Source organism: Thermobia domestica, chromosome 9, assembly GCF_964235325.1.
Source record: "Thermobia domestica chromosome 9, izTheDome1.hap1.1, whole genome shotgun sequence".
Taxonomy (NCBI): domain Eukaryota; kingdom Metazoa; phylum Arthropoda; class Insecta; order Zygentoma; family Lepismatidae; genus Thermobia; species Thermobia domestica.
In genome coordinates this window covers 33,733,634-33,755,625 of record NC_137462.1, presented here as the reverse complement: position 1 = coordinate 33,755,625, position 21,992 = coordinate 33,733,634, and the positions used below count along the sequence as shown (strand labels likewise).

Sequence of the window (21,992 nt, the reverse complement as noted above, 5' to 3'; positions counted from 1 at the left end):
ATAGTTCCAGCATAATACGCCAGGTGGCAGCACCGAATTGAAAATGATCGGATATACAGCGATCAACCTTCTCTACTGATTTCGCCATATTTCACTTTAAAACTCAACGAATCATTTGAAATCGTCATATGTCAGATGATTTTTTCTCAGCATCGTGATAAGCGATCCCGGGTTCGATTCCCGGTGGGGACACTCGTTTGCATAAGTATAACAGCATTTTCAGACCACAGTGAGATTATCTGGGTTTCCCTCATTCACATCAGGCTAATGCCGGGATGGTACCTAGCATAATGGTCTCAGACCGCTTACTTCCTTCACTTTCATCGGATAGTGTGCTCGCCGAGGGACGCCATCCCTCATATACGTGACGGGCTAAATGGCCATAGATGCCGAGAGCCCAGAAATATAATTCCTAATCCTAATCAGCATCATGATGTACAAAAGTTCTGAGGCTATCAAGCGGGTGATGTAGACATTGTCCAATGTTTCGAGAACATTGCGCTTGTCTTCAGACTCAGTGTTGACCCCTACCCTAAAGGCGAATGCATACTGACTCTGAAGATGAGAACGATATTCTCGAAACGTTGGATAATAGATTGATCACTTGGTACATTATCATCGTTAGAGACCAGATGTTAAGCACTGAAATTATGCTAAATATGCAGGCAAATAGGCGCCGAAATTTTCTAAGTGTAGCAGTAAAATAGGTTCTGAAGTCGAACTTTGAAATAATGATGGTTCTACAACTGAAATGAAATCAAGCATAATGTTGAATTATTTTCTGGAAACATATCTAATCATTGTTTGAAGAGGTCATCTTTTAGAGAAAGATACATGAAATTCTTTCTAATATTTTCAGTGAATTACTTATAGCATATTATAACTTAGCAACTGAAAGTTTTATAGATTTTTTTTTACAGTTTACAGTTTTATTTTATACAGAGCAGTCCGAAGGAAAATTATTAAAGAAATATATATTATAGAAATAAATATATTAATTTAGTACATTTGTATAATTTTAGTACAGTAAAATTATATATTAAAGAAATATATATTAATTTAGTACATTTTGATAGTCTACTACAAGAAATAACTAATGGTAATTTTATATAACATATTTTTCAAGTTTCAATTGATAAATTATGTCTGATAATACATTGTATCAAATTTCTTCTGAAAACTAAAATGATCCTTCACTTTCCACAAATTTAATCGGGACATATTTAGAGCACGCCAAAACATGTGGATCAAATTCACTGGATATCCTTTGAGAACTCGTCCAATTATCTTTAAGTTTTCTAAGTCGGAATTGGACGGGTTAAAGTTACAGTGCTGTAGGTCATTAAAAAAAAAAGAAAGAAAAAAGAAAAAAAACCGAGAACTTACACAGAAACCAGGTCTAGATAAGTCAATGTCTTAACAGAAAATGGAAGCCAGGGCTTCGTTCAACTGCCAACAGATGGATTCTAACTGTAACACGTACAATTAGCCGCAATAATTTATTCATATTTCTCGCGTTATTATTTCTATGTATAGGAAGTGAAGCTTGTACGATCTGGACATAAGTTAGCTTCAGTTTCTTTCTCTATCTTCGAGCTCCTTTGTGGCTAAGCGGTTAGCGTACGCGCTTTTGGCTTGGGAGACCCGGATTCGAATCCCAGCGGAAGCTCATCTGATTCGGATCCCACGTATGTGTAGGTTCACGTCTCATATAGTATCGCTGCTGAAAGTGACGCTAAACAAATCCTTCTCTTGTTTTTCCCTTCTTGAAACCAACAAAAACTTTATTGAATCAACGTAGTTATGCTAACGAAGTCCTTAATTTTAAGAAAATGCAAAGAATAAGCAATAATTGTCATTTAAGCAATAACAACCATTACAGAGGGAAATAGGCAAAATAAACTTTGCTGAAGTTGGAGCCAAGAGGACTTCAATGCATTCATTTTTATTAAAAAAAAAAAAAAAAAACAGGCATATTGAATAACATCCTGTCTCTAATAATTATTAATGTACTCTTCAACTATTATTTTGAGAATAGCTAAAGAGGTTGATCATCGTATCAAATTTAACTTGTTGATTATATAAGATATTTTATACCGCCATCATCAATTATGCTCAATGTGGTGGCCACAGATATGCACCATTGCACGATATTGCAGTTTTCACTGCAGCAAACTTCGTTGTTCCACTCGTGCTTGCAGACTCTCCAGAGACCATTTAACGTGCGAACCCAACGTAATGAAAGATGCCGTTGCATTGATGCACAAAGTTACATCAATGTTTTCCATGAATACAAATGTAAGTAACGGCTCGAATCTTGCCACAACCACAGTATATCCTCCATTGTCACAACCCATTTCCAGTAATCTAGGTGGCACTCGTACAGTCTTTTCGCCTTGCTAATTTGCTATGCGATATGCTGTGGTTCTAACACATGTAACTTAGCCTTGCGGATAGTTTGCAGCCTCAATTTGTGATAGATTAAACGACTTACTACTGATTTAGCCACATGTAATCATTTGAACATAACACGCTGTGGTAATGAGTTCTTATAGGCTGCCATATCGCGGAACTTCGTTAGCAGTTCTTGTGAGCATGGTCTCCCGAAGGGGAGGGCAGAGTGGGGCCCGAGCCCCCCACTGGCTTACGAAAATGTATACTTAATATAGCAAATCACGTAAATTAAATACCAGTATTACCAGACATAATGCAGCAGCCATGGACATGACCTCCCCTAGAAAATTTTCTTCGGGCACCCCTGCTTGAAAGTTTTACGGACGCCCTTTTTTGGATGCAATTTTGTTAGTTATAGGGATTGTGGAGGAAATTGCTGTACATAACGTTTAACTATAACACTAATAGCGGTCTGTCCTACCACAAAACCGTTCTACCAACGTTGTTCTATGTTGGAAATGCTAAAGTCTGTATGGAAAACAGACATAACGTACCTTTCTCAAAATCCATCTTTTTGGCAACGTTTCATTTATAACAACACCCTCACTCTGCAGAACAGCACCTGACGGACGGATACATATCTGTCTTTTATATCATCATTTTTATCTTCTGTTGGGGCATATAGACTACATTTAAAAGCATAATATCACATCACCGACGCTTAAGAGTAACAAAAGAAAGTATATTATTAACAAATTCAGCTCGTTTCATTGGTGATATTATTCGCTTGTGACTGGGAAATTCTGTTCCTAGTTGGTGATTTTTATTTCCTTCCCCGTAAAAGAACGTAAGATTTCTTGATTTCACAGATTCATTTCCTTCCCATCTAACTTCCTGAACTCCTACTAGGTCCATTCTGTATTTATTCTAACTCACTCGTTACGGATTTTAACGTATAAAGGCTTCTCATATTCCATGTTCCAAATCTCATCTTAATTTTACTTTATTGAGATTGTGCCACTGCTGCTTGTGCCAAATTATCTGTCTTGCTGTGAGGTTTCCGAGCAAGCTCTCTCTCTCTCTCTCTCTCTCTCTCTCTCTTTTTTTTTTTTTTTTTTTTTTAACAAGATGAAGTTGTTAGCCTTACGCCTTCAATTTTTTGGATTTACAGTGTCCAAATTATTAGACTCACGCTTGAAAACTGCAAAGTTGATGTTTCAATCCTAATTTCGGAGTTCTAGAACATGTAATTTAATGGTTAAATCACCAACATAGGATTCTTAATTTGTTTACTGTATAGTTGAAGTGGTGATATTACCGTTGAACAGCAGATGGCATTAATAGAAGGGAGGGAGATCTGAAAGTGGTATTTCAGTTGTAGACAACTATTGTGATTTCTAACAAAAAGTTACAAACTGAAGTATTGTGGTTTGTTACGACATTCAAAGCGTTCAAAGCGTGGAAGCAGTTACGACATTCAAAGCGTTCAACAGTTCGAATGTGCCAGTTTAAAATGATCGTGACGTGTTTTGTATATTAATCTTTTATTCTGTGAAGTCCTGTAATCGCAGCATATTAGGAAAAACCAGACTTTTCTTCGCGTAAAGTGGAAGTTTTCAAAACACTTCTGGCGGAAGGAAGATATACACAACGACAAATTGCTAGTAGAGTAAATCTAAATCTGTGAGTAACTCCGTTGTGATGAGCAAGAAGCAAATGTATCAGCAAAATAGGATTGGGAAGTGTGGGCGAAAACCAAAGCTATCGCTAAGAGCTATCAGAAAACTAAATAGATTGGCTATGGGAAACAGAAACGCTATTTCTAGAGACTTAAGCATAAAAATGGAGCATCTTTTGTGTTGAGGGAATAAAAACACTCAGCCCAAGAAAGAAAGCGAAAATTACTCCAATCATGGCAAAGAAGCGCCTCGAATGGGCACGAGGCCTAGAACATTGGACTGCTGATGATAGGAGAATAGGTGTTTCCGTGATGAATCATGCGTCTTCGTGTCTGATGAATGTTCACAATATGTGCGATGTCGACCTGGGGAGGAATTCAAGTTGGAATGCCTCCAACAAACTGTGAAGCATCCTACTTCAGTCATGGTCTGGCGTGTGGTGTCTGTCTTCGGGCCTGGGAAATTGTATATAAAAGAGGGAACAATGAAGCATGACCAGTACGTTCAAGTTCTTCAAGAAGAACTGCTTTCCCAGACTGCAGTCTGGTTTGATGACGCGCACTTCATCTTTATGCATCATGGAGCACTATGCCACCGGGGTAAAACTGTGACAAAATTATTCGAGAACAACGAAATTAGTGTTCTTCCGTGGCCGAGCAATAGTTCTGATATGAAGGGGCCGCGGTGGCTCAGTGGTAGAGCGTTCACCTCCGGTGCCTGGGGTCCCTGGTTCGATCCCAGCTCGCGCCGTATGGACTTTGTGGTGGACAAACACCGTGCTCGTGGGTTTTCTCGGAGTTCTTCCGTTTCCTCCCACTTTCTTAATTCCACCATTTCATTCATTTCTCACCATCTCCTTTAGCCTAACCGGTATAACCGTGGGACGTAAAGCTAAAGATTTCATTTCATTTTTTATTCTGATATGAGCCCGATTGAAAACCCTTGGAGCTTCATGAAGGAAAACTAAAGAAGAAGCATATTACAAGCAAACATCATCAATTGATCGAGGACATCAACAATTTGTGGTATCATGATGCTGAATTGAAGTCAAAATGTGCTAAATTCGTATATAGCATGCCACAAAGGATAAAAGACTTAATAAAGAATAACGGATTTCATACGAAATATTAATCTTTGTGTGAGAAATCATTTTCTTGTAAGTATTCCATTTCATTTTTTGTTTCCAATTTAGATATACACATTGTATAGCATCTATATATGAATATCACGTACGTGTTTGTTTTATTAATATTGAAAAGCATGTGCCATGACCATAAGAAATTAGAACAGTTACAGAACAGTAATTTGGACCAAGTTCAAACGCGTTTTCTGACGTAATATTGTCAGAACAGTAAAATATTCAGAAACTGAATGTTGAGTCTAATAATTTGAACACGTCTGTAGGCCACTTGGCATCCAAGCTGTCGATATCATTTCTAAATTTTAAATGATGAATACACATCTATGTATATAATAATCATTTTATTTTTTGATACACGTGTTTCTATTGTAATTCTTGTAGAAAATGCCATTTATATAATCACTACCAATAAAAGTTCTGTTTCGTGTTAATATTAGGAATTGTACAATCCGCGGCAAAAAACCTGCAACATGAGAATGTAAGTTTATTGTGATACTACGCCTAACAGCACAGGGAATCAACATAACGTCTAAGTGGCACGAATCACGCCAGGATAAACCTCGGCGTCCTCCCGTGAACACTTATTTTGGAGCAAAAGACTTCGTCATTTCACAATAAACTTACATGATTATGTTGCAGGTTTTTTGCCGCTGATTGTACATTTTCTCGGAATCATTCCTGGCTCATAAAATATTTTTGATTGCCCAGCAATAGTGCTTCACTAAAGCGAATAGAGAATGAGCAATCCCGAAATCTTCAAAACTAGGATTTTATTTAAAAGTACCGCTTCCACGACAATTTCTGTTGGCTTAATTGAAACAAACCTGCACCGATCTAATTATGTTATTCCGAAAATGGCTTAGTCGACAAGAGCGGAGGAAACGACAAATTTCATTCCAGTTCGGAATGATAATGTGAGAGGGGGGAGAAGGGTGAAATACTGTATCTTTACTTTGTGGGAAATATCACCCCACTCTTATTCCAATTGGCTTTATTTCATATCCTTATCTATTGGAATACATTCAGTAAGTGTCGGTTTTCGCATTAATGAATTCAGTAACGTGTGTACTTGGTCGATTTTATCAAACATCATCTAGAATTTCCATGAAAGCATTTGAGTTACTCTCTGACCTTACAATCTTTTGGGTCTTTTTCAAGGTTTTCCCGTCCATTATCTGTAAGTTTCCGTTGGTAAGGCAACGACCCAAACAATATATAAAATAATTATCACGCTATTTCTGTAATATTTATCTTAATGACGAATCATTTAATTTCAATCAATGCGCCAGAACGTTCATTTCCTTATATATGATGGTTTTGAGTTTAAAACGTTTTGAGCTGTGAATCAAAATCGTTAATATTTTAAATTACAGTAAAATTCTAAGTACACTTCATGTCAAACATTACCTTCACACGAGCCAAATGTCGAGTATGAGTATAAACATTCTCTTGTAATTACCGCGCATGCTCTTTTGGGGAAAGGGTAGTGGTGCGTGTATCCAGGCTCGATTTCCGTTGCCAATACAGACTGTTTAATAAGCAATCAGTGTTGTGAGGGTACTGAGGGCCAACTTGAATTCAAGGGTTCTCTCGTATCCATATATTGGATTGTCCGAGTCAAACATAAATAAACATTTTTTAAATAATATACAACAAACAAGGAATGCTACAAGATGGAAATATCAGTGTGTTTTTAAAAAGTGCTGATAACTGTTGATCTATCACTGTCAATAAGCACTACTAGCGCTTTGGTATATGCTGACATCTTGAAAGAGAAATTAGTAGCTTTCAGCTCATCAAAGTTAGCATACTTCTTTGCAGAATTCCAATAATGAGACAGTATTAACGTATATGGTCATGATTAACATCCTTTACATCAGGTACAAGTTCTCACCTACGATTGCAGGCAGTATTTCACGTGGAACAAACCAAGAGTTGTCGCAGCCCATTTTGGCTTGAGTGTACAGACCCACCTAGGTTTCGTCAATGCCCAATGTTCTGATAGTCGTTGTTGAGGATTGTAACGAAGCCAGAATTCATTCTAATCTTCCGTTAAGTTTATGAGGAAACCACTAGTTTATGGAGATTTCCTCATCCAAAATTCTTTCTTCAAGATCTTCTGACCACTACCCTTTGGAAGATCACACTCGCAGGTAAGTGCACGTGTGTTCTTGATGAATGCAATTTTGTCCTTATTTTGTCAATTATCAGCCCTGTAAAGGATAACATTGTGAGCACCTCTACTATCCTATCCAGTGTCTATTCTGCCTCCACTGACTTGAATCGTCCGTACTTTTAAGGAATGACCAAGTTTTCTTCAATTTCGTTTTTTCAATGGCATTTGTATCCTTTCCATGTAAAACTGCAATTTCTAAATAGCTTTTTTATGTACAGGGTGATCTAAAAGTGTGGAAACCCCTAAGACGTGGTAAACGCTGCAAAATATAACAAAAGTAACAATGCAGATGGAAATAGTGTTGGGGAAAAGTGTTTGAAGATACATCAGAATGACAACTGCCTTTAAGTTCGCCTTCCAGCGGCAGCAACGATGCTCAGTACTACATACAATCACTATTTTATAGGAAGTTAAATCTTAAATTATTATAATTTATATTATTGTTAGTTGGAAACCAAACAAGAGTACCAGATGTTGTAGACGTTTAGTAAATTGTGTCGCCTCTCAAAAACTGCTGACGTAAAGATACGTTTCACATTAATGACCGCTAATAACGAAAACGGGGAGTAAGTAAGACTGTTTCTCGTTTTTTAGTATGTACAGTAGGAGATGCAGTCAGGATTACGCTTTGGCTACTTTAGTATCCAAGTTATTCCAGATACAAATTTTACTGGGGGAAACCACTGAGCAACATAAAGTAAATCAAATAAAGTCTTGTTGTCCGGTTGGTAGGCATATATTTTAATCAAGCACGACCCTAGCTATAGGAGCTAAATACAAGGTTCTGATTGGTTGAAGTTATCCGTTTCCCGCCACGTAGCATACATATAGCACAAATCAAACGACTGCTACTGCCGGTCCGAGTGGCCGAGCGTGCTATAAATATACCACATTGACTTGATCCCTAGTCTTCCCTTGCAAGCGCTGCTATCGGCTGAAGGAATTCCACTCGCTTTCTCTCGCTTAGTTACAGCTGAACCCTTATTGGCTCAACGCGTGGGTGTGTCAGGGTGTGAGCTTTAGTTCGCATTTTTGCCACGGCTCAAGACATTTTGGCAGCACAATAGTAACGAAAATCGCTTTTGACGTGCGTTCAAACCCGTCCCAAGGAAATTTTTTAAATTTTCGTCACACTTTTATCATTAAAATAAAATAAAAAGATGATACTAATTTGCCCTTGTAAGTAATATATATAATGCATAAAAAGTTACTTACGTTACTTACTTACGTTACTTACGTTACGAAACATAGCTGAGAGAGCGTCAGCGAGCGAAGCGGGTTAGAAGTCGCACAGAGCTCGTTTTGTTCCACCTTGACCCCCATGATAATACGACGTGGCATTACCTCGCACTCGGGTAGTGCAATTTCGATCAAAACCTACACTCACTCGCTTCCTTGTGACCAACATAAAACAAATGGCTCGGGTAGCGTGTGAAATAAATAAATAAATAAATAAATAAATAAATAAATGCGGTTGGTACTTGTGCTTGAGTCTCGTATATAAAGGAGTTTTCATTTCCTGTACACTGAAATTTATAAAGTTTTCATACAAAATTCTCTCTTTTTTGCAAGAAACCTGGGTTCGATTCCCGGTAGAATCAACGAAGACCGTATTGTAAACCAAATTGTAGATTCATATCCCATATTGTATTGGTGCAAAAAATAAACTCCAAATAAAAAATATATACTTTTAACAGAGACATTTGTAATCTATCTCAAAGAAGTTCACATCACGTAATATACGTAGATTTTATGTCTTTGAATTTTATATTTTCAGATAACTTTACGAAAACACAACGACGAAAGTGCAAGTGTCGCTCAGGGACAAAAGGTAAGCAAACTATTTAAAAAGTCCATAAAACGATTTTTTTTAAAAAAATGAACTCTTTTAGTTTTACGTCCCACGATTATGCCGGTTAGGATAAAGGAGACGGTGATTATGAGAAATGAATGCAATGGTGGAACGAATAAAGTGGGAGGAAACTGAAGAGCCCCGAGAAAACTCACGAGGACGGTGTTTGTGCACCACAGAGTCCGCACGGTGCGAGCGGGGATCGAACCAGGGACCTCAAGCACCGGAGGTGAACACTCTACCACTGAGCCACCGCGCCTTCAAAACGAAAGTCAGACAAGGCTTGGTGTCACCATGATGCCAGATTCACTCTTTTAAAAGAAATAATATATTCACTAAAAATGGATTGTGTAGACTTGAAAAATACAACACAGTAAGACTTTAATGAAAGATAATACAGTAATAATTAAATAGTATAATTACTTCACGTAAACTGGTATAATCAAGCAGTTTAAGCATTATGATGAAATAAATTCATAAAATATAATCACTGAAATGTCAACTATCTTCAAATAATGGTGAGTAGACTACAGTTTTACTTTTGTTAGCCACAGCACCGAAACAATGATTAAAGCTAGTTTTAGACGGAAGCATTTCTCATAGCAGATGTGCTGCCAAAATTCTCGTATAATATTCTATGGCATCGAAAGTATATGGTGCTTTTACACGGTAGCATTTTGATAAGAATCTTGTCGTGACGTAGGAAACAAATCACTGGAGAATAGCGGAATTATGGCAACGAAACTAAAACGTGAAGTAGCTAAAGCCGCAACAGTTCTCGCCGGTTGTATTGAAAAACGAAAACCACAAAGAAGTATGTGCGCAAAGAATTGGTTGTTGCGGAGGAATGATAATATTTCAATTCCTTCTGTGGTAGAGAACTGGAACCTGAGGAACCTATTGCATTCAATAACTTCCTGTGTATGGATAATGAAGCCTTCGAAAAGTTTTTTGTACAAACAAGGATGCTCCTAATATTTTTCAATCAGCATAATAATAGCATCCCTACTCCAACTCATTTTTCTTTAATACAATTCAATTTTCCACATAAACAAGAGCATGGATATTTAGCACAAAATCTTTCGCTTCCTTTTAACACACGACGGCGCTGCAATCGGACCAGAAATGCTGGGGAAAATGCTACGAAATGGGGCGTTTACACTTAGTCGATTTGCGTTCAATTCAGTTGAATTGACGTCACTTTCAGCTTAATCGACCATGTAAACGGGACTTCAATTTAATCGCTTGTTGATCGAAGGCGACTAATCGACTGGCAACTGAATTGAAAGACGATCTATTTTCTTCTGCTATAACACCGCAAATTGTACCAATTACTGCTTGCTTGGACATCTTTAAAATTGCCAGTCGATTTCGAATCGACCAAAGGAGAGCGAGTCGACAAGCAGCATTCAATTTCGGTTGAAACAATTGAACACATCCATCGATGTGATTCGGCCTAGTTGCTTCGATTTAGTCGCAAATACAACGAGTTGATTTAGCCGTGCGACTAAATCGACCAAGTGTAAACGCCCCATAATAAAGCAGGTCCTATCGACAAGAAATGCCATAGGATATGCCATGGCATGTGAAATGCTATAGTGCTACTTTACACGGTAGGATATCGATGATACGATTTTTGCTACGATAAATGCTTTCGTTTAAAACTAGCCTAAGTTTTCCTTTCCTATCATTAGTTAAATAACCATATGTAACCTTAATGGCATGGACTGTTACCCAAAAAGCCTGTATTACTGCTCATAGTGCATCAAATTAAATTGTTTAAAATTTATTTAATCACAATAGTTACAGAATTTTCTGTAACCAATATGGCACGGCCAACCGAATCGCCGTTTCTATGTGAGACTTGGTAATATTTAATGTCAAAACTTTATGTTAAATTTTCAACACTGTTAAGCTTGTCGTATTACAGAGTATGCCATAAATCCCTCTGTCGATTTTGTACAGTATAAAATTTCACCTTTTACATCAGGCATGTGCACGTTGGAACAGAATCTATGCCAATCACAAAGGACTTACTGGTGTCGAACAAGACATGAATAACCATATTCTATAGACAAACTTGTTCATCGTACCGTTAACACAACAAGAACAGGAAAACTGCTTATATAACGGCAACCAAAATATTTACTTACTAAAAACCGCAGAAAAATTACTTTTTAAGTCTATTTACTGTACTTACTATTTTAGTGGGAAACTTCATTCTTCATGTTTTGAACTAATCTTTCAATGTTTGGTGGTCAATTGCATGTTCCAACGTGAAGGATATTTTTAGGTAGACATAAGTTATCCAGGAAAAAACAATTCAGGTGAAGAGTTTATGTAAGAACTACATTTCCAGTAACAGATCAGGCGAGCCGGATGAAATAGTTCAGTGGGCTGCAATCGGCCCGAGGGCCGCTTGTTGCACATGAGTGCTTTACATGGATGTATCAAAATCAATGATCCACTTTAACAGCATATAGCGCTGGACGTAGTACCCAAAAGAGGGCATTTTTCCATTTCCTAAAAAAAAGACAATTTTTTGGGGCCCGAAAAAGAGGACATGTCCGAGTAAAATAAGTCTTATGGTAACTCATTTGCATGTCAGCGCTCGTTTGAGTAAGACAGAGTGTAATCTCTCGTATATTTGTTTACGTTCATAATGACTTACGTAGCAGTTGCAAAAATACATCTCACAAGCAAAGGGTCCAAATGGATGAATCGAGTTGCGGGATGAGACATAGTGCGTCTGGTAGAGGATGTGAAAATATGTATATGTGCAAAGTTATAGCGGCTGAGCGGCTAGTTTGATATATTGGCAAAAGAAGAATGGGCAGAGGCCGCCATCTTGAAATCCTCCATTTTGAAATATTTGATTTTTTTAAAATGGAAAGGTAGTCATGTGATATATCAATTAAGGCCAACATGTTCTCAAAAAGTAAATTATAAACTTCAGTGATCGTTATTTGTACTTATTTGGAAGATTTATTATCATGTTTATAGTTATTGACGAAAATTTAGGAGATTGATACTCGTATGTTGGAAGTTCGGATTATCGTGAAAACACATTCGACCACAGTAGTCCATTTCTCATCTAAATATCACATGCTACGCTCATCCCAAGTTGCTATTGCTTACGAACATGGACAAAGAAAGTTGAGCAAAAATATAAAAAGTGGAGAAAAAATAGTGGTCTACGTACAGTACGTAATAATTGCATTCCAGTCTATCAGATTTTATTGTGCTATGGTCTATATTAGTTAACAAAAGGTAGCTATATAAACTCCACATTGTTTTCGACCAAAAGCACAAAAAATAAAATAATAAAAAAAATAGCAAGGAAAAGCGGTTCTTCCAGACCGGAACAGTGCTCTTCGGCAGTATATGAAGCAAATTGAGAGTAATGTCAATAGCAGAGGCTGCCAGTCATAAGGGGCCCGATGGGGCTCTTCCATCGCTTGTGTATTAACATAGAAAGTTATCCTGCTAGTATTGTTGCTATAATTTTGAACCTCTGAACCAAAAACAGTAGTTCTGACTCCTTCAAATCATTTTTTTCTTCAGTTTTTTCTAGAGATGCAAAAAAGCCGGCTTTTTTGAATCGATGGTTTTTTTCACATAAAAAGCCGGCTTTTTTGGGAAAAAAACGAGAATTTTGGAAATTTTGGCTTTTTTCAACTTCATGATTTTTCTATCTAAATAGCTTTCTTATAGTATATTCTATGGTTAGATAAAAATTCCATGACCTGAATGTGATATTTCGCTCTGAAATTCACCATCAAGATGGATGGAGCACATGTTTTACGAATTAAAGCTAACATGAAGAATGTAGTATTTGAGGGTAATTTTAGAGGCTATTTAACTTTATTTTAACTTTTGAGTTATCGACATCTTTTTTCTTCTCTAGTTTGTCATCCGTGTTTCATTTCTAAGAGCTTTTAGTACTCTAGCTTCTAGCGCAAAAGTTAAACTTGCCCGTTTTTCTATTTATCCGTCAAAACGTACGTTTTTCAATATATCCGTCAAACCGTACTTCCACATTTCTGTTATACTGTAGCTGTGAAGTGATTTAGCAATAATTTTCCGGACACAACCTTGAATACCAATTTATACAAATAATCAGTAGCGGATTTAGAAAAGTACTTTAGGAGGGTTTTTTCTGATTGTTTCGTTTCCTAAAAAGTCCTAATTTTATTTGGGAAGTGCTTGAAGTTTATGAGTACAGGCATAACTAATATTTCGTTTCGTTTATATGTTTAGCAATAATCTTCCGGATACAACTTTAAAAATCATTTTATACTGAGAATCAGTGGCGGATTTAGAAAAGTATTTTGGGAAGGGTTTCTTACTAATGTTTAGTTTTTTTGAACATTCGTAATTTTTATTTGACGGGAGCTTAAAGTTTATGAGTAAAGGCATAAATAATAGATATTTCGTTTGTTGCAGACATTCCATAACTTTGGGGAACGGGCTTCAGTCCGAAAGACCGCTCCCCTAACCTTCGCAAAACCGTCACTGCTGGTAATTAGTAATAATAACGATTTAAAAGCAATAAAAAAGGAAGTCACCCAAGTCACAGTACACGCACTATTTCTACATTCACAGATGGAATGAAGAAAAGCTTTGTCAGAATGGTCGAATGCTGGTTGAATCCCGGACTTTCCGATAGAAGCGCCAAAGCTAATCACTCAGTCATGTTTGTTGTGCAGTTGTATTTAGCTTAACTTAAATATATTCCGTAGTCTTTTTTTTTTTTTTTTTGGGGGGGGGGAGTTCCGTAATGATATGTTGAATCCCTCTTGTTAAAAATTCAGTAAACTTGAGGATTGGGTAAACTGTGATGGTGGTTCTATAAAACTTAACTGTAGAATTTCAAGAATATACAGAACCAAAAGCTCTAGATGTGCAGCCTTTAAGTGTATCATATAAATCTAAGTATTTCTCTTATGTTCTATTTTAATTTTATTTTGTTTCAAAAAGAGGGTATGGAATATTTTGAAGTAAAAATACTACATACTATTTTGTTAGTTATTTGTGTATTCTTTAAAAAGAAGTGTTTACTTTTAGGGTTGGCTGATTTACACCAACTTTTTTTTTAATAACTGGTTTAAACCACAAAAATAAAAAGAATGAAAAATGCGAATCGTGTGAACTTCATGGTAACGTTTCCAGATATCAAACCACCTGCAATAGTTTTATTTCCCTTTCATCTTTTAATCAAGGTGTCCCATGTTCAATTCTCGGTCGAACCACAATCCTTTTTTCATGCGTAACCCAAGTAGCGGTTCGGATGTCAGTTTAAGCGAAAGTCTTCTCCTTGATAACCTCGGTATTTCGTAAGGATGTTAAGCCTAAATATACGAAACAAACCAAATTGTATATTTCTACATGCCTAAATGCGTGTTGTTTTATAAAGAAGCCAATATTGCTTAAATATATTGATAGAAATTGGCAAAATTTATCGATTGCCTACGTAGCTTCCAACATTAGCTTGGATTGGACTTTCAATGACATCTACGTACCGGTACTAAATTTGTAATTTAATACCTCAGTTTTTGCGTACTGATTATGGTACGTTGACCTTTAAATTTTACATGCAAAGCAATAACAGGATTTTCCCGTTATTGTCTTACATTTCAAGTAATGACGGGATTTTCCCAATGGCTAGGGCGGGAGATTCTCAACTTAAGAAATTTACTGACCGCACTTCTTTAAGCTTATGGGAGTTCTTCCGGCGTAACCCCGCTGTTGCATAATAACATCAAGGCGAAACAAACTTAGGCTATTTCTGTGAATATGTAATATAAATACATAAAGCAAAAAATCTAAGTCAAAAAAGCCTGGTTTAAACCAAAAAAGCCTGGTTTAAACATCCCCCCAAAAACGGGTTTTTGGCATATTCAAAAACAACCATGGTTCTTGCCAACTCTGCTTACTTTTGTATATAGGAGGTTAAAAAATTCTTATTATATACATTGGTTAATCCTGTGGAATTCATAATGTAAATATGTTGAAGAAAAATTGTTTGAAATATTTTTTTAAAATTCATAGTTTATTTTCGATGTTTTATATTATTATCAGCATCAACCACTAACTAAATGATTTTTTGTGTTATAGAGAAGCGATACAAAGTCTGTTTTATCAACTTAAAGCAGTATTTTGAAAAAAGCCCAAAATTTCCGAACCAAAAAAGCAAAGCAGAAAAAACCGAGTTTTTTTCCAAAAAAGCCGGTTTTTTCCCGAGCCCTTGCATCTCTAGTTTTTTCATATACTATTTACGCTTAAGGCACGCTATTCACGCGGTAAGTATAAAACAAAGGGTAAAAAGGACCTGAACTGTTTCGGTGTGGACTTATTATTGTCTGGCATTGACTCGTATGGCGAACAACGTAAAAACCCAGCTTGAATGTAGGTGGCATGGGACAAGAATCGTAGGCCCTCATCACACGATTCCACCCGACCCCTTCCGAACGAAAAGGTTTGAAGCTTGCTTGTGGCCAAAATTCGTTTTGTCTCTAGAGATTGTTGATTCCGCACTTTCTGTTGTTTTGTCCCTTGACCTAGCTCTCTTGTGTTACTTCTGCTGAAGAGATCCAAAATCAACCGCATGTCCACCCCTCAGTTTAGACGTGCATCTTCTTAGTGTCTTTTGTGCTATTTTTTCCCTTGTGTTTTCGTGTGGTTGTGCAAAAATGAATAAAGTACGCGTGTTAGTATTACGCGCGTTTCTAATAGGTGAACCCTCAGAACTTTTCCACTTTTAAACATTCCTTTCCGGAAAATGACTTAACAGTTGTATACTTTTCCTATCCGATGCTGAACAGAGAAAAGCTCAAATTCGAAATACCGGCCGCAGAGAGCAATGATATTCTTTGCGCAATTAATAACAAAAGTGATTTATTACTATTTCTGCGTGACAATAACTTAACAGATACATTTTCTGAGGTGCCCAAAACTGGTGGATATAGTGTTGTTGTCCTATGATTATACTTAATGTGTTAGTATGATGAGGTTTTCTGACTGCAATTTCGAGTGTTTTAAGCAATTTACTCAGTGGCGTAGCAGCTGCCCCCGCAACCCCCGCAGTGCGGGGGGGCCCCGACGTATAAGGGGCCCCGAAGTCTTGTGATGAATAAAGATTTAAAGAAGTAGAACTTCAACCTTACTTCTATCGGCTTTACAACTAGGGCCCCTTCTCTATACTTCGCAGGGGGGCCCGCAAAAATACTGCTACTACTACTACTACTACTACTACTACTACTACTACTACTACTACCACTAATGTATTATTATTGTTATTATTAAGTAAATTATTTACTTAATAATAACAATAATAATACATTAGTGGTAGTAGTAGTAGTAGTAGTAGTAGTAGTAGTAGTAGTAGTAGTAGCAGTAGTAGTAACCACAAAGTATTTGTCTTGAGGGTTAGCCCACCGTATCTTTTATTCCACAAGCCGATACTGGTCAATAGTAAATAATAATGTACTAATATACAACTTGGATATCAAATTTCATTGTTAGTTTTCTTGGCTTGTAGATATGTTTAACTTACATTTGTTTTCGTGATAATCTAAACTTTCAACATACGAGTAACAGTCTCCTAGATTTTCATAAATAACTATAAAATTGATCCTAAATCTTCCGTACGGTACAAGTACAGATAACGATCACTAAATTTCATAATTCACTTTTTGAGAACAGGCCGACCCTAACTGATGTATCACATTACTACCTTTCCATTTAAATATATATATATATATATATATATATATATATATATATATATATATTTCAAAATGGCTTATTTCAAGATGGCGGCGAAGGTTCGTGATCTACTGATCTACTCTATCCATTCTCCTTTTGACAATATGTGAAACTACCACCGATTAGACAGCGAAACTGAACCGATTTATTTTATGTATTTCTATAACATAGCATAGTCCTTTCCCCACTAAATTTGACCCCCTTCCTTTTCTTATGGCGCTCAGCCGCTATAACTTAGCACATACACATACTTTCACATCCTCTATCAGGCGTACTATGCCTCATCCCGCAATTTATATAGTTCATCCATTTGGACCCTTTACTTGACCGTACATAACTTAAAAACAGCTACATATGAATAGTTGTAGTAATTTGTAAATTAATACTTAATATCAGTCTTCAGTGATTTCGCAAATTAGGAAAATAAAAGTCGGTATCAAAAGTCCGTGGCCATGGGCCAACACTGTAATGAACAAAGGTACGAAAAAATGGTAAGAGAGAAAAGTTGTAAATAGTTGGTTTTCAACCCAAAATGGTGGAATTTTTCCAATTTTACCAGCCGTTTGGACTCTACTACACTGGTAAAATACTTTATGTAAAATGAAAAAGCTTCGTTGCCAGTTAAACAGGCTGTTCACATGGTCCCTCATCATTCTCAGTGTTTCTTTCAGGCATGTTTTTGGGAGGCAGTGTCCCTCACAGAAAATAAGGATAATACGTACTAGCAGTGGCGTATTTAAGGGAGGCTTCCGGGCTTAAGCCCCCCGCGAAATTTTATTTACTATATTAAAGTAAATGAAATATCTTGCAGAATTTTCACATTTCCAGGAATAAAGTTAGCAAATCCCCCCGAAACAAAATCGTAAATACGCCACTAGCAGTGAGAGATAAATAGTTTCAGAATACAATAAATCAATAGCTCTGCCAAACAACTTTGTAAACGACAATTTCTGTCACATTGAGATTTTAACAGAAACGGTACTGTAATAGAAGCTCCAATTCTATGTAAAATCATTTAATATAAAGGCATAGTTTAAAACTGAAAAAGTAAATTTAAAGCCTATGTATAATTAACGTATTACGCATATGCATCGATTTATGTATACTTGGATTGTTGTCACTTGTAACGTTGTTCTGCAGAACCATTCAAGTAAATAAATAAATAAACATTTAATATTGCTACTTTACAAAATATTCTAAAGTACGTGCTGAAGCTCAAGGATGTTATAAATAGAGGATCTGCCCATATGTATCTTCATCCTATTAAATCGATGAAGCCAAAAAAACAACCGAGCATCGGCATGTCTGATTGGCTACTCTCCTTTCTGTCATCGTCTAATTGGCTACTTTCGTTTCCGCCATGATTGTTGGCTCAAAACATTACGATCCTATTGGGCGGAGTGGGCAGAGTAGGGGTGGTGAAACTATGACGTATGGCTTCAAGATTTTGTTGTAAGGGCAGATCCTCTATTTTATAAGATCCTTGCTGAAAGTATTGTTTTTTCTTTTTTTTTTTTTTTCATATTTAGAGATTGGGTGGGGTTAGATTTACATTGGAGATGCACCACCCGAGCATGACGTAATGTCATGTGGTTTTTATCATGGGGTCAAAGCAGGCCCGTATCCAGGGGGTCTAGGGGGCCGGACACCCTAAATATTTGCTGCCCTTTTAACATTTTCACGGTAGGCTTGTAAATGAACTATAATATGGTATGAAATATAATATGGTTGGATCGGTCCCCCCCAACTTCAGTCGGGCCCCTTCTACATTTTTGGGCTGGCTACCGGCCTGGATCAAGGCGGAACAAAACGAGCCCTGCGGAGTTTCTAACCCCCTTCGCTCGCTCAGCAATGTTTCGTAACGCAAGTAAATCACTTTTTTTTATCAATAAAGTTGTGTGTGCAAAATGGGCTAAATACCACGTGACATTACGTCACTCTCGCGTGGTACAACTTCAATGCAAATTTAACCTCATCCTTAGAAAGAGTGGATGATTACATGGTAGCTTGTGTCTGTAACTGCCAACCTTGATCAGAAAAGTGAGTGACAATTGAACGTCTTGTTGCGTGTACTTCAGAAAAATGTAACAAATAGCTGTAGGCTTTGTTAATAGAGTGCGCCCCCGGCACATGTTTTCTGAAAGAAGCACTGATCATTGTTGGGAAACGTATTCGAGGTCTTCTATCTTTCTTTACACAACAATGCACGTTCACCGTGTCCTGTGAATGCTCTTACATTCTGTTGCATCTGAATGCAAACAAGCTGAGAGGGTAAAGGTGCAAAATTTTCTTGGTTCCAGGGATGTAAAATGCCTAAATACGAGTCTGCTTGGAGCTTGGACATAATATATAATCTTTATTAAAAGTGTTATTGTGTAGTCCAATGATAGCGATTGATAGCATGTCTTTGGCGTAAATAGTACTGGATTCGATTCCCGTGAGGACACAATGTTATGGTTGTTGACTCAGTTTGATGCAATTAATCAGCTATATAAATTAAGCGTAGGGAATATCTTTATAGAAAGACAGAAAAACTAACGAATGCCAAGGAATTTACTGTTTAGATTTTAAAATTATAAAATTAGGCTTATGGTAGTGTCAACAGATCGCTTCCTGAGCTTACCAAGATAGTCCTGAAAGTGTCTTTGAATTAACCTTGAAGTTATATTAGGTTGTGATAGCGTATTTTTTTAGTTTCATTTTTCAAGGAATCAAAATGTTTTCTTAGTTGCACCAATTAATTGAATGATCTTTAAAAAACGATAAAAATGGCGGGAATGCACACGCACATATTACTAAAAGCAAAGCGAAAGATAACCTTTTCCGCTAGTTATGACGTCAAATACTGAGATTAAAAATGGATTAGAAAAAAATACAAACAGTAGTTATTTTCTTTAGTAACTTCTTGCAAATTCTTATACTCTACGTTCAATTACTATTTTCTTTTATTATAATTGCTAAATACTTTAAAATAAAGACAAGTACAGTACTCTCTGTGAAAATAGCAATAGCAATAAAGATACACTGACAAGTAGACCTCACCACTTCGCCGTTGCGTTAGCAAAAGGAAACAACTACTGTCCTAGAGTAGGGTTGAATATAAGATATTGACAAAAATTTTAGCTGCTAATGAGCACTAGAAATATAGGAATACGAAATAGAAACATGAATGTGGGAAAGCCATCTATAATATAATTTGATAATTGCAAGACCGATATTTTTTCGTAATAGATGGAGAAACAATAGTTATGAATTCAACTATGTAAATCGAGTTAGGAGGGATGTTTTCATGGCATTCCAGATCATGGCCGCCATCTTGAAATCCGCCATATTGGATCGACGTCAATTTTTTCAAATAGAAAGAGAGCCATGTGAGGTATCAAACAACAATGATTTTTTCCACCCAATCTCATACACTAATTAGTTTGTCCATATCTAGAACGGTTTACGACTTACAGTCCTTTCAATGTTGAAAAGTTCGTTGTTTGTAACAGATAACTACAGTGGCAATGAACATAGCTCCAGAGACAGCATTCTTACAGAACAAAATTACGGCAATGCAAGAAATGAAAGTCCTCAGCATTCATAAAGTGGTTCTGACCTCGCCACTTCGTGTGTGCGTTTGTAGATTCAAACAAACTATAAGCAGTTGGGGCACAACGATGAAGAGAATAGCAATATTGGTTGCCAATTGCATTTCTGGTCGTAACAGCTACAGTATAAGGTAGAAGCTTACGTGCACCGTGTACCATTCTACAGCGACAAACTCTTTGTAAGGAGACAAGTGCAGGAAATATATTATTCTCACTGTGAGTTCTACCCTTGAATTTGGAAGGGTTTGAGTAATAGTTATTTCGTTTATTGCATTAAGCCTGTGATTCTGTGATGTGCGTGCGTGTGTGTGTGTGTGTGTGTGTGTTAGGGAGAGTGTGTACAGGCAACAAGTCTAGACTAAAAAACGACACACCATGGCGTTAAATAAGGCAAACATTGCTATGTACCTCCTGCAGCAGTTACAGACATTACGATTCAAGCACAATGAAACAAATATATCAGAACAGGAAAGAGTAATCGCAGATGACATAATTAGATTCCTAGCGGATGAAGAATTGGAATTCGAAATGGAACACACTCTGGATATTCTAGAGAAGGCACATCATGAGATAAACAATCAAGAAGCTAGTGTGGAAGGGGAGTGATATGTGAATTGCTAATGGTCGAATACAGGGAGCAGGAATTCACTTATGCTGGATACCTGAGAATTATTTAATAATGAAGAGGTGCGAAGTACAATAGCTCCACCTGGGAAATCAGTGGAAGTGTGACAAATTCCAAAAGGTACCACCGGCATATTTCAACCTTTCAATGTATTTTTTAGACAATAGAAAACATTGGCGTACTATATGTGATTATGCAATAAGGACGTACATTTCCATTCAAAACTGCATGACAGAGATACTATTGTCACTCTGCATTCCCTTGTGTACAATCAATTTCAGTCTCCTCGCTTCACAGGAATGATTCAATAAGCATTTTGTAAATCAGTATATATTCATGAGCCGATCGAATGGTTCGAAGTGCCGTTGAAGCACGCTTTCAATATTTCCGGCATTAACTTTTGTGATATTTGTGACGCTTCATTTTTTATTAGGTGCTCATGGTACTCTGCAAAATTCTGTTTTGACCTTTTGTGAATGCTGAGGACTTGCATTTCTTGAATTGCCCTAATTTTGTCCAGTAAGAATGCTATCTCTGGAGGTATATTTATTGTCACAATAGTTATGTGTTATCTGCTACAAACAACGAATTTTTCAACATTGAAAGAACTATAAGTTGTAAACCGTTCTAGATATGGACAAACTAATTAGTTTATGAGATTGGGTGGAAAAAATCATTGTTGTTTGATACCTCACATGGCTCTCTTTCCATTTGAAAAAGTTGACGTCGATCCAATATGGCGGATTTCAAGATGGCGGCCATGAT

At 36.8% G+C, this 21,992-nt stretch overlaps 1 protein-coding gene across 1 annotated transcript in view; it reads left to right on the top strand.

Moving 5' to 3' along the window:
- The window catches only part of LOC145694537 (uncharacterized), a 105,187-nt gene that overhangs the window by 10,128 nt on the left and 73,067 nt on the right, over nt 1–21,992 (top strand). The window contains exon 3 of the mRNA XM_081770852.1: nt 9,168–9,221. Coding sequence (XP_081626978.1) covers nt 9,168–9,221 — 54 coding nt within the window. The remainder of the gene's footprint in view (nt 1–9,167; nt 9,222–21,992) is intronic.